This window comes from Acinonyx jubatus, chromosome E2 (genome assembly GCF_027475565.1).
Source record: "Acinonyx jubatus isolate Ajub_Pintada_27869175 chromosome E2, VMU_Ajub_asm_v1.0, whole genome shotgun sequence".
Classification (NCBI taxonomy): domain Eukaryota; kingdom Metazoa; phylum Chordata; class Mammalia; order Carnivora; family Felidae; genus Acinonyx; species Acinonyx jubatus.
The window spans coordinates 9,980,641-9,993,311 of NC_069396.1; the positions used below are offsets into that span (position 1 = coordinate 9,980,641).

General features: G+C 46.7%; 1 protein-coding gene across 1 annotated transcript in view; it reads right to left on the bottom strand.

Annotated features, from left to right (window-relative positions):
• Positions 1-12,671, bottom strand: part of VAT1L (vesicle amine transport 1 like) — a 147,011-nt gene that overhangs the window by 63,947 nt on the left and 70,393 nt on the right. Inside the window, exons 5-7 of the mRNA XM_027076262.2 lie at positions 11,584-11,687; positions 9,316-9,371; positions 5,359-5,553 (exon numbers count right to left, since the gene is read on the bottom strand). Of these exons, the coding sequence (XP_026932063.1) occupies positions 5,359-5,553; positions 9,316-9,371; positions 11,584-11,687 (355 nt within the window). The remainder of the gene's footprint in view (positions 1-5,358; positions 5,554-9,315; positions 9,372-11,583; positions 11,688-12,671) is intronic.

Below are 12,671 nucleotides of genomic sequence, written 5' to 3' on the forward strand. Positions count from 1 at the left end.
GCCAGTCTCTTGCTCCAGGGCACATAAGTGTCCCCAACAAGCTCAGCATCATATTATTATTTTTTCCATTGATCCTTGTAGGCAGACCTATCTCTGTATAGGTTTTGTGATGGCATAGGATGGAAAACACACATAGGATTAAACCACGACTATTAACGTGAAGGGGAAAATGCGGGGGAAATATGACGAGGACTAAGGGGCACATAAATAAGTGACTGCATTTGGCTGGTGAGCTTTACTACAGTCAAGGCAAAGAGAGATCTACATGGAAGGGCATAATTAACGTAATTTACTAAAAGGTAATCATGCCAGATTGCTAGGGAGGCAAATTTTCTCCTCTTTTCAAACAGAAGGATGACATCATCTCATAGATCAGCTCTAGCAGGATTTCTGCAATGACAGGCACGGTCTTTTAATATGGTAGCCACGAGCCACATGTGGCTATTGACCACATGAAACATGCCTCGTACCCCTAAGGAACTGAATCTCTAATTTGACTTAATTAATTTACACTCAAATAGCCACATGTGGCCAGTGGTACCATACTGGAGAGTGCACATATAGAGGGTTATGTAGATCATGTTGTAAAATGCTACAAACAATGTCTTCAGTAAAGGATTTTAAGACCGCCGAGATCTCCAGGCTACTCTCTATCCATTTGCTAGGACGGCTATAACAAAATGTCATACGCCGGGTGGCTTAAACAAGAGAAATTTCTCTTCTCACATTTGTGGAGACTGGGGGTCCCAGATGAGGGTGTCGGCAGGGTTTGTTGTTTTCCGGAGCCCCTCTCCTGTGCCTGCAGACGGCCATCTTCTCACCGTGTCCTCACATGCTTTCTCTGTGTGCACATCCCTGGTGTCTCTGTGTGTCCTAAGCTCCTCCTCTTAGAAGACACCAGTCAGACTGGATTAGGGCCCATCCCAAGGCCCCATTTTAACCTGATTCCTTAAAGGCCCTATTTCTGGGGCACCTGGGTGGCTCCATTGGTTAAGCGTCCAACTTCGGCTCAGGTCATGATCTCACATTTCGTGAGTTCGAACCCCGCGTCGGGCTCTGTGCCGACAGCTCAGGGCCTGGGGCCCGCTTCAGATTCCGTGTCTCCCTCTCTTTCTCTCCGCCCTTCCCCTGCTCACACCATGTCTCTCTCTCCCTTTGTCTCTCTCTCTCTCAAAAATAAATAGACATTAAAAAAAAATAAAAAGTAAATAAAGGCCCTGCTTCTAAATACAATCCCATCTGAAGCACTGAGGATTAGGGCTTCCACACATGAATTTGAGTGGATGCATAATTCAGCTCGTAAGAGTTCTCCCTGTGCTATTAGATGGCAGGTGGGAAAAGCCATTTTATTTTGTTACTTTTTTTTATTTTAGAGAGAGAAAGAGCAAGCCCACGAGCAGGGGAGGGGGACACTAGAGGGGAGAGAGACAGAGAGAGAGGGAGAGGGAGAGAGAGGGAGAGGAAGGGAGGGAAGGAGTCCCAAGCAGGCTCCACACTCAGCGCTCAAACCCACAACCCTGGGATCACGCCCTGAGCTGAAATCGAGAGTCAGATGCTCAACCAACTGAGCCGCCCAGGCTCCTCAGGAGAAGACATTTTTAACCAGAGGCGACAGCGACATAGTCCAGGTGTATGTTATTAGTGTCATACTGGGACCAGGAAGGGCTTCTGGGAATTGAAAGGGTCAGATGGTACCATGTTCCTTGGGCCACGCTCTCTAAGAGGAATCGCCTCACCGAGAACGTCAACTGCTCCTCTCTGCTTGGCAGTGACCGCCTCAGGGATTTGATTCCATTGACCGAACCAGCCTTATCTCCTCCCCTCCTTAGTCAGCCACCTCTGCCGTGTTTAGCTCAGACTCTCAACCCCACCGACCCCATACTCACCCCTGCTTCTGAGATTTGTCACTGTCCCTCATGCTCGTAATCCCTTGTTTTTTTTTTAACCCCAACATCAGGGAAAGAATTCGTATCCCTCCAGCCTCAACCAAGCCCCACCTCGTTCTCGGAACCACCTCTGAGCATTCGTTCTCACTTAACATTATTCTCTCTAGCTCTTGAATCCAGGTTGCACTTGAAAGCAGGACCCCACGACTAAACACCTCAGTGTTGTCTCAGAAACTAAATCATGAACTTAAGGGTCGGGGAACGAGACGTCTGTCTCTTTTGTAGACTCGACATCATGAAAGAGTACTAGCACACAGTAGGTCTCAGTAATGTCACTACTCTTGGTTGACAGATACATACATATGTCTTTCATCCTTTTCCCACCTCTGAACTGTTTGGAAAGAGGAGCTTTTTCCAACTTAATGTCCTGCTGCACGTTTAATATCTGGAGGCAAATCTGATGCTGGAACATCTCTCTCTGCTCCGTGTATTAAATCTATAATAAAGTCAAAGATAGATGGCTAGAAAGAAACCCTAAATCGTTTCTGAAATTATTAAATCTTCTAGTCTGAGGGCTCGGAGAGCCCAAGAAAATTTTCTTTTAATCCCTATGGGCTTTCCGTTCCATCGATGAAGTTACACAGCTAGCCTGAAAAGCAATTTTGTGAAATCATTTACCGAAGGGGAGGGGAAACATCGTTATGGTCATCCTTCTGCGGTTGGCAAGTAATAAGCATGCTCTATTCTCCTCTGGCCCAGGACAGCTGCATGGGCTTGAGAAATAGCTGGGTTTTGCCCAAATGCAGCTCTAAACAGATGTCTGCAAATATCGTCGAAAAAGAACCCTCGGAAAGTCGGTGGGTGTGACTGATGAGTGGCTGTGGACGTTTTTGTTGGCAAACAGGCAGCAGCTGTCTGTCTCCTCTTTGTGGGTGACTAGCTTTCGAGAGGAACCTATAATTCCTTTGTTTTCCTCGTAACTATCTCAACCAATATGACTTCTTTTAAAGCAGTGTTTCTCACCTAGTTCCAGTTTCGCCCCTGTTCCCTATCCCATTCAGGGGACATTTGACGGTGTCTAGAGATATTTTTTATTGCCACAGCTGGTGTCTGACCAGAGATGCTGCTAAACTTCCTGCAATGCCCAGGACAACCCCACACCTAGCAAAGGATAATTCAGCCAAAATGTCAATTGAGCCCAAGTTGTCTTAAAGTAATAATACCTTGTTTTAGTTACGTCTTGTTCACTCATTCATTTATTCATTCAACAAATATTTACTGTTGAACGTAGAAAATACCCAGTTAGTCATATTTCTGTATATTGCCAGACTCATCAATCCATTCACGTAATGTGTGTTTATTGAGTATTGACTCCAGGCCAGGCACTGGGGTCCTGAATGGCACAGTTGGGGTCCTTCCTCATCTGGGGTTTACTTCCTTGTGGAAGGGAGGCAGAGCCTCAACAAGTCAACAGATGAACAAGATAGTTTCTTTTTTGTTGTTGTTTATTTTTTTATTTTGAGATAAAGAGAGTGTGGGAGAGAGGGTGAATGGGAGGAGGGCAGAGAGAGAGAGAGAGAGAGAGAGAGAGAGGGAATCCCAAGCAGGCTCTATGCTGTCAGCGTGGAGCCCGATGTGGGGCTCGGTCTCACGAATCATCTCTTAGCCCTGACCTTGACTACCTCCAGTTTTTTCTCTGTCCTTGACCACTGAGAACCGGTACCCATGTAGTCCAGCCCGTCTACACCACTGAGATACCACAGCCAATACCGTACGGATATCTGACTCGGTAAATTAAAAAGTTTTCAAGAAGAGTATAACAGTAAGCTAACCATCTTGGAAATGACACAGCGGAAGGAATGCCTGATTATCTGATTTAAGAAGCAGCTGAATCACAGTGACCATCTGCAAAAGAAAAAAGACTGGAAGGAAGCAAACCAAAATGTGATAGTGTTAGCCAGTCTCTGGAGTGTGGACTTGATGTTCATTTTCTCCTTACACTTTTGTTCTTAATTTACGAATTTCCTACAATAAGCATATATTTCTTTCACCATAAGACACAAGGGTTTTGGTGATTGGTGTTTTTTTTTTAATTTTTTTTTAATGTTCATGTATTTTTGAGAGAGAGAGAGACAGAGCATGAGTGGGGGAGGAGCAGAGAGAGAGGGAGACACAGAATCCAAACCAGGGTCCAGGCCCTGAGCTGTCAGCACAGAGCCTGACACAGGGCTCGTACCTACAAACTGTGAGATCATGACCTGAGCTGAAGTCGGACGCTTAACCAACTGAGCCACCCAAGGGCCCCGGTTGTTGGGTTTGTTTAAAGACCATTCATGATTCTGCAAGATCAGAGAAGCATATACAGCATCCAGAACCAGTCCTATTTGATTACACATGGAGCCTCACAAAGTTTTTTGGGAGGCAATTTCTGTGCTCAGGGAAGCCATTGGATTTTGGCCAACCTAGTTCATTAGACAAATAGCACCAGCTTTATTTCCAGGACAATACCTACTCTCTGTTCCACAGACCATTATGTTTGTTAGCTTTTTTCAAGGATGTCTGTGATTCCCAAAAGTACAAAAAAGTTCTTGTACTGTAAGGCACTCACCCATGCAAAATGCAAAAGCCACACAAGCACAAAACACATTCCCACATATTTTAAGATCTTTCTCAGGGGCTCCACGGCTTCCCACAGCCAACAGCCTGACCTAGGAAGATTTCTCAGTGAAATGCCCCTTGAAATCTAGGCTTTACTTCTTTATTTTCTCCCCACAGATAGCTACCACGACTGGCTTCCCAAATGTCCAAAACTTCCCCGATCCTGGAGAATTTCCTAGACCTGTCCTCCACCTAGCACATTCTACCTGCTGCAGTGAAGCTTACATTAGGGATTCTTGTTTTGTGTTTTTTTTTTTTTTTCATGAGTGTCACGCTTTCACACACTAGAACTTTTGGCAGATCGGTTAACGAAAACAGTCCAATACCAGATCCGACGATTCATGAATAATTACAATGCCCAGTGTGACAGCCAACAGCATCTCGTCCCCCAGGGTCTCCAAGCATCTGGGTTTAGCACACAAAACATTTCAGCTCTGAGCCATGGTCTGCCCCAACCTGGATGTCCTATGCCCACAAGGTGATAATGTAAATGATGTTGCAGCCATATCCATACCTTCTTAGAACCCCAGAAGTTCTTAGAACCCACACCCATTAAAACTTGATGGCCTGAGAGGGATTCATGGTACAAATAATAGGCTGAGGCACATGGGTTGAGAACCACTATGGAATTCAAAGCGTTTCTTACATCTAAAGCGTGATACGGTAGGACAATGACTTTTAGGACTGTCATTTGAAACGAACAAACCTGGAGAACAACCTTTGCATGAAAGATCATTTTTATCCCGGCCGCCCAAATCTCCCTGGACTAAAAACAGATTAATTGCTGGGGGGAAACAAAACCCACCACTCTTACCTCCTCCAGGGCCCAAAGGGAGTCGACCACGGGCTTGATCTTCTTCTGGTTGTAGAGCTCAGTGAGTTTGTCCACTACTCCTCGAATGAGGCCCGCACGGCCCTGTTTGAAGAGCAGGTTTAAAAGGGAAAATCCCGCGATGACTTTGTTCTCTTCATAGAGCTTGATGGGGTTCACCTTCTCGACTTGCCACCACTGGAAGGAGAGAAGGTGTCGGTTACAGGGAACCGGAGCCGGTCGTGGTCACAGCCTTGTGGGCGGCGGACGGGGCCCCAGGGTGGCGGGTTCCAGGCGGCCAAATGGTGGCCCGTGTTGGGGTCATTTTTAAAGCAGCTCTCCAGCCAGTGTTGTGAGTGCACGGTGATGCTTAGGAGCAGAGCACGGGGGTCTAGGCAGGGGCAAGAAGCCAACTTTCTGAAAACAACCATCAGGCCTCGTGTCGTCAGAACGTGAAGGCCCCGGGTTAGGACGGTCCGCGCTGGAGTTGGGTCCTGGCTGCACCACTCGAACCCCTGTTCTTCTGTGTGCTTCGTTTCCCTCAGCCACGGACAGGGGCCGGGTACTGCCTCTCAGCTTTCTGGGAGAGTTTGGTGTATGAACGGTGGTGGCAGTGACGGGGTTGGGGAAGGGGCAGGGTGGCAGCGAAGGCCGCCGAGTGTGGTGGGGACTTGGTGGGATGATGATCCAGCCACAGGAGTGGCGTTCTAGGGGCAATAAGGGCACGCCTGGAGAGCTGGGTAGGAATCCAGCAGAGAGAGAGTAAGGGAGCATAACCCAGGCAGAAGAAATAGTGTGACGGAACCATGAAGCCACTGGGATGGGATTAAGCCAGTGGTTCTCATCTGAGGGAAGTGTTACTCCCCATGGGACAATCTGGTCGTGTCTGGGGATGTTTTTGTCATGGGGACTGGAAGGGAGAGGCATCTGCTGGCATCTAGTGGGTGGAAGCCAGGGATGGTGCTGAACATCCTACAGTGAGCAAGACAGCCCCTCATGATAAAGAGTAGTCCAGCCCAAGATGCCAGTACCGCTAAGGTCCTAGGTGGGGGACACCCAAGTGACAAGTGTGACTCTCTCTTTTCCAGCCTCTCATCCCCCAGGCCAGACATGAAAATAAGAAAAAAAAACAAAAAAAAAAACCATGAACAGACTGCAGAAATGGTTATCCAACGGTTTTGTTCTGGTTTAACTGCATCTTCTTTGGTGCTGGTTAGAATTTAGAAATTCCAAGTTCTAGTTTCTAGAAGGCTGTAACGCAAAATGGTTAACGGTTTAATGCACAGGCCAAGAGGCATGTGATGGGTCCTTAGGAACATTCCTAATGTTTACATTACTGGTGTGTTTATTTACATCCTGCCTTTCCTGGATCCCAAAAGCTCACAAAAGATTTTGGTATGTTTTTTTAAGCGGGAAAATCATATTGTTAGGAACATACGTGTGAGAAAGACAAGTTGGAAACAGGGATAAGATGCACACACAAAATTCTTTACTAAGGTACACTCCCTGAGGGCCCAGAGGCCAGCTCTAGGAGAGACATTTATTTGGCCATGGGCTGCTTGCGGCAAAAACAAAGCAGAGAAATGATTAATGACTTGTTTCACGGTGCATCTGCAATGTCTCGGTAAATGTTTGCAAAACGAATGCCTGCTAACTCTGCAATTTCTGCACAGTTGTAGTTTAGTGGGCTCTAGAGCCTGGCTTTGAATCCCAGTTCTGCCACTTAATAGCTGTGCAACTTGAGGCCAGCCGCTTAACCTCTCTATGCTAAGTTTCCCTACTGCGCCTCATGGCATCATCGTGAGGAGTACATGTGTCAACATATACAAAGTCCTTACAACAGTGTCTGACCTGGAGTAGGTCTGTATATAGACCTATAAATATAAATATAAAATATTTCTATAAATATAAAATATTTCTGTTATCTTAAGTTGGAAGGGATCTTTTTGATTTAGCGGAGAGTTCTGGATTTGGAGTCAGGTTGCTTTCTAGGTGTTAACCGTCGTGAACCATCTTTATGGTCTAAAAGCAAATGGCATGTTTGGCCAAGAGCGAGTTCGAGTTCTGCAAGGGTTTTAAGGTAGAACATACTTAGGACATCTGAGTGAGAAATTCTTGTATGGTTCCAAGTATGCCTTTAATTTCTAAGCCTTTCTCCAATGTATAGAAGAAAATTCCTTTCTAGAACCTTCTAAGCCTTTGTCCAATGTATAGAAGAAAATTCCTTTCTAGAACCTTCTAGAACAAAGTCATCATTCCCCTCCTTGGCACGCCCTATCTTCATGTTGCTTCCAACTGACCAACCAATACTAGGCCAGGCCCCTGAAAGGTAGTTCTTCACCCCCCATATTTAGCTTTCTTGTGATTGGCACCCCCGTTTCAGGCAGGAGAGTCTCAACCTCCCTCCTGGCGGTGTTTTTACGAGAGCTTTCACTGAACCTGGGCCCACGGCAGTCATCGCATTAACACCGTGTGCTGTGATTGTGCGTTTGGGGGAGACAGGGAAAACATTCTTCCAGTTGCTTGCAATTTGGGTCACCGTGGTTACCCACAGCAGGCTGTCAGCATCATGTTAATTACAGCCACAAAACAGCTCGGAGCGGCATGAAGCCTGTCTTCAGAGGACTTGCTGCTCAGACAGCATCCCTCATCACACCCCGTGCTTGCTCCCTTGCAGATTCTGTAGTTGAAACGCTCCTTGACCTGAATGCTGAAGTTCAAACGCAAAGACAGCCTCTTTACTTCTACTCGCACAGGACAGGGAGTACTGATCATTCCAGAACCAGGGAATGTTCAGGGGTGAAGCCTTTCGCAGCCAGTGTTGGCCACTTAAGGGACACATGAATACCCCAGGGTACCACACTTAGAATCATTTCTAAACCCCTCTCTACGGCTTTCCCTGGCCACCCTATTCAAAATGCCTCCACTCCATCCTGCACCCTGTTTTCAATCCCTTTCAGAGTTCTTATGACCATAATGATAATCCTCTTCTTAATTCTGTTTTACTTGTTTCACTCTGTCTCCCTCATTAGAAGGTAGGAGGCCCAAGGGGCTGCAATGAACCCATCTCATTCACTGCAATACTCTGGTATCTTGCACACAGGGTAGGTGCTTAGAAGATGCTTGCAAAGTGAGTGAGTCCATCAGTGCTACCCTGGCTGCTGTGGAGGAGGAGGAGGAGGAGGAGGAAGAGGAAGAGGACAGGGAAGGAGGAAGAGAGGAGGGGAGAGGAGAGGAGAGGAGACAAAAGCAAGCTCTCACAGGAAGCAGAATTCCCTGTTGAGGGGGCAGCGGTAAAAATTGAAGTTCAAGCCCAAATAAGTTGATTCTAGCAAGTGTTTGCTCTAGGTGAGAATATAGATCTGGATAGTTTGGAATGCCCGGGGATGTGGCTTCTCAATTGCAAAGTAACCGTTACATGCAGAGCATGATTATTGAAGCTATTGAAGCTACTGAACACAAAAATCTGCCTGTGTCCTAAATCACCCTGGAGACTTGCTAAAATTGTGGGATCCCATTTGTATCTCCAGCTCAGTAGAACGGAGACACAGAGAAAATCTCAAGAACCCCCCCAGAGACCCGGTCAGAAAGTGGCCACACTCAAGGTTGGTTTCTCCGCGGAGCAAAGAAGATGCATGAAATGCCAAGTTTATTTTTGACCAGGGGTAAGAAACACAAAAACTCACGCAATCTCTGCTGAAATCAAAATGAAGCTTTTTTGAGTTTCTCTGAGGCTCGCACCTCTCTGCTTCGTTTAGACAAAGCAGCCAGACTATGCACACGGTCTTGCCCATGTGTAAGGAGCATGATGGGAATGCAGTCTCTATTGAAAAAGAATGACACGGAGGACGGACACACCAGATTTAGGTTATTAGGTCAATGTCTTTACATGGAGGAGCTCACAACACGCAAATCACCACACTACCTACCACAGTACATTTGACGTGTGTGGATACTTACCGATTTGGCAAAGCTAAAGAAGCTCTTGGTCTCTCCAGTCACCATGTTGGATGAACCTGCAAATGAAGCATTCCCAAGTCAAGCTATTGCTAATGAAAATCAGCATCTCTTGCCACACATGGAAGAATAGCAACTGTCTGGTCCAGAAGTGCCAAGAGCTTGAAAATAACTTCAATTCGGCCTCAGAACAAGGGGGGAAATGGAGAGGATGGGTGGCGTCAGGTTGACTTAATTTGAGCCAAGTGTCATGGGATCAGAGAAAGTACTATTTCTCAAGGTGACCCTGCCATTACTTTGGAAAATTGGGCACGTAGCAAAAATGTGACTTAGGCCCACACTCTAATGAAATGATGAGTTCCTGAAATGTCTTATTGGTTCCATTCTTCGAGACTGGAGATGAAGTCTTAGGTGAGCCCAATTCATGGTCTGAATTCGATTCCTTCACCAGTTAAGGGGCTCTGACCTGGGCTGGGCACTTAAGTGGCAGGGAGAGGTGGGGCTGAGTTAGAAGTTAGACGGGTGGAAAAAATGGGGTACAGAAGAGCTAATGAGGGTGAAATAGGTTCACGAGCCAAGGAAATGATGTGACCGACATACCAGCTCCAAAGAAATCTGAGCAGGAAGGTCAAAACCGCTTGAGACAAACGGTGCGAGAAGTGGAGATTTGCTGATGGGAACACGCAGTATTCGACGGGAGGATGAGGGAGGGAATTAGGAGGATTTCCTACGCTGTTCTTACAGAGAGAAAAAGCTCCCTTTGTGTGGTTCCTGGGGGTAGGGAGTGGATGAGAGAGCTCTTAACAGTTCAGATGCCACATTGGTGTCTTTTCAACAACTCTGTTGCCTTGTCCCCAAAGATTGGGAATAAGTCCTTCTTAGTCCTTTTCCACTAGTGAATGAAAAAACAGTGTATATTCTGAACCTCATTATTTGGCCTGTGTCGTCTAGTAGCCAGTTATTCAATCACTGCTTCTGTTTTTATCACCAAGCAGGACGGTACTCGGCTCTCGTTACCTAGTAACTGATGCAATCAACTAGATGCTATGTGAGACGGTCAAATTATGTTCTTCCAAATGGCATCATGGAACTGGGGCAAAAACAGAACTGGCAAATAAATAAGAATGAATAAACTGTCCGTCTAACATTTGACTCGCATGTTAGTTAGCGTTAGTATATGTGCTCCCGAAGCGAGTACAGCTCACATGTTCATCATATCTGGTATCCCCGCATCGTGCACTGACGCTCACAACTCCTTTTATCAATAGTGGGAACGGGTAAAGAATCACGCATCCACCTCCAAAGACTTTCAGATGTGTGACCGCTATTGAAAATACTGCAACGCTCCAGCAATGGGAAGCTTATCTCCTCTCTTTCCGTCATAACGATGATGATAAAAAGATGCTCGAATATTTCTACCTCTCAAATAACTCTTGAAGAAGCTTCTCAGCGAATAGCAGGGAAATGAGCATCTTTTTTCTGAGTTCCACAGAGCAAAGGCTCAACTTGCTATCAGACCGACAGGGGACAGAAGTGCTAAAACTCTCAAACGTTGGATGGCCCCAGGATCACTGGGCGTTAGAATGTGATATCTGGCTTCAGAGATGGTTTTTTGACTTTGTAGAGACTCATGTTGACATTAGTTTACAATCGTGTGACAGAAGAGAGAAAGGAGAGGAGGAAGGTCTGGGGTCTCATTTTGCTGGAGAAAATCTCCCAGAGAACTTTCATAAATTCCCGCTCAAACTCAAGAGCGTTATCAGGGAATGTGCTCCAGCCATCCAGGGCTTCTTTGGAATTAGGACACACAGGAGGAGTTGAGAAGAGGAAGAGGCTGTGCTTTGCAAATTCATCTCCGATGGTGGAGAATCTCCCTTAAAACCCCCATATCCTCGCCGCCGCCTCCCGTCCTACTGTGGGTCCTTGATTCCTTCATTTTTTTGGACTTCCTCTGAAGCCAGTACTATTTCCCACCTGGGCCACCTTCTGTGGGTCAAGTCCTATCTCAATGGCTACACCAGCTTGGTCTTGCTTTACCCCTTTTGGAATGAGAAGTATTCATGGGGTTAACAGGCCAATAGGCATATACGCTTGCCTTTATAATTGAAAATAATGACTGGCAATAGCGAGACTATGGAAAACATTTAAAAATTAAGCCCCCCCGTCTCGCTACCCCAACACATCAACACAAGGCATTTGTCAGTGCTTTTGTAAGGACAGGTGCAGTGCCCCCTGTTGCAGACCGTATCTCTGCTTCTCTTCGGCACTTACCATATAAAATATAGGTTCCCAGTGGTTTGAGAAGGCTGAGACCTTTTCCAGTGTTGTCCCCGCAGAGGCAGTCCAGTACAATGTCCACTCCTTCCGCAGAGATTCTAAAAGGTGTGAAGACAAAGTAAGAGAGATACTGTAACGCTCATGTTAGGGACCAAACCAGGAACAGCAAGGGCTCTGGGAGCGGCCATAAATAGGCCAGAAAGCCGGGAGGTGGGTTTACCTTCCCGGGTGCAACTACAAGAATTTCACAACCTGGAGGCCACGAAGAGTCTGGCCGGTAGCTGCTACCAGGGGCCAGCCCGGGTTAGGCGGGAAAGCATGGACATCACAGCCAGATACCCGGATTTGCATCCAGCCATGCCATGCGGCCTTCTCCTTTGTTAGGGGCAGCAAGCCTTTGTGGTGACCCATGAAATGCCTGGCCGATCGCCAGTCACGTAACGGTCGCTCCGTAAGTCAGTCGCTCAACAATTGATGTTTGTGGAGCTTGGGTAATGGGCCAGGCTCTGTCTGAGATGCCGGAGACGGAGTGGGGAGCAAAAGCAACATGTTCCTGTCGTCATGAGGTTTCCCGTCTAGCAGGGATTAGCTTTCCTTCCCTTCTCCCTGCCTCCTCAGTGGAGCTCTAAAGACCCGTTAGTTAACTCACAAACTTCTATTCGTTCCATCTCTAGGTTCAATCAAAAATGGAATCTTTGAGGAAGAGGGCTAAATACAGCCCTCTCTGCAGTAGAAGGTTCCACAACAGAGAGGATCCACATTTGTATTCTATGAAGCAGACGAAGCATTTCTTGATCCCTTCTCCCATTCATTTATGTATACATTCCTTGATTCACTCACTTATGCATTTAACAAACATCGGTGGGCTTCCACTGTTAGCAGATATGATGCGGGACAGAACTGCCAACAGGAAGGCTCCAGCGACGGTAGGGAAGATATTCAAGTCCCCGGAGCACCCGCTTGTGGCTGGGCCCTGCTCTGCTTCGGTTTGTGAGTTTGCAGGATTATCTTGTCTTAGCACAGAGCTGAGTGTTGCCACCCTCACCTCCGAACAAAGTTCAGGCAGTGCCACTCAAGTCAAC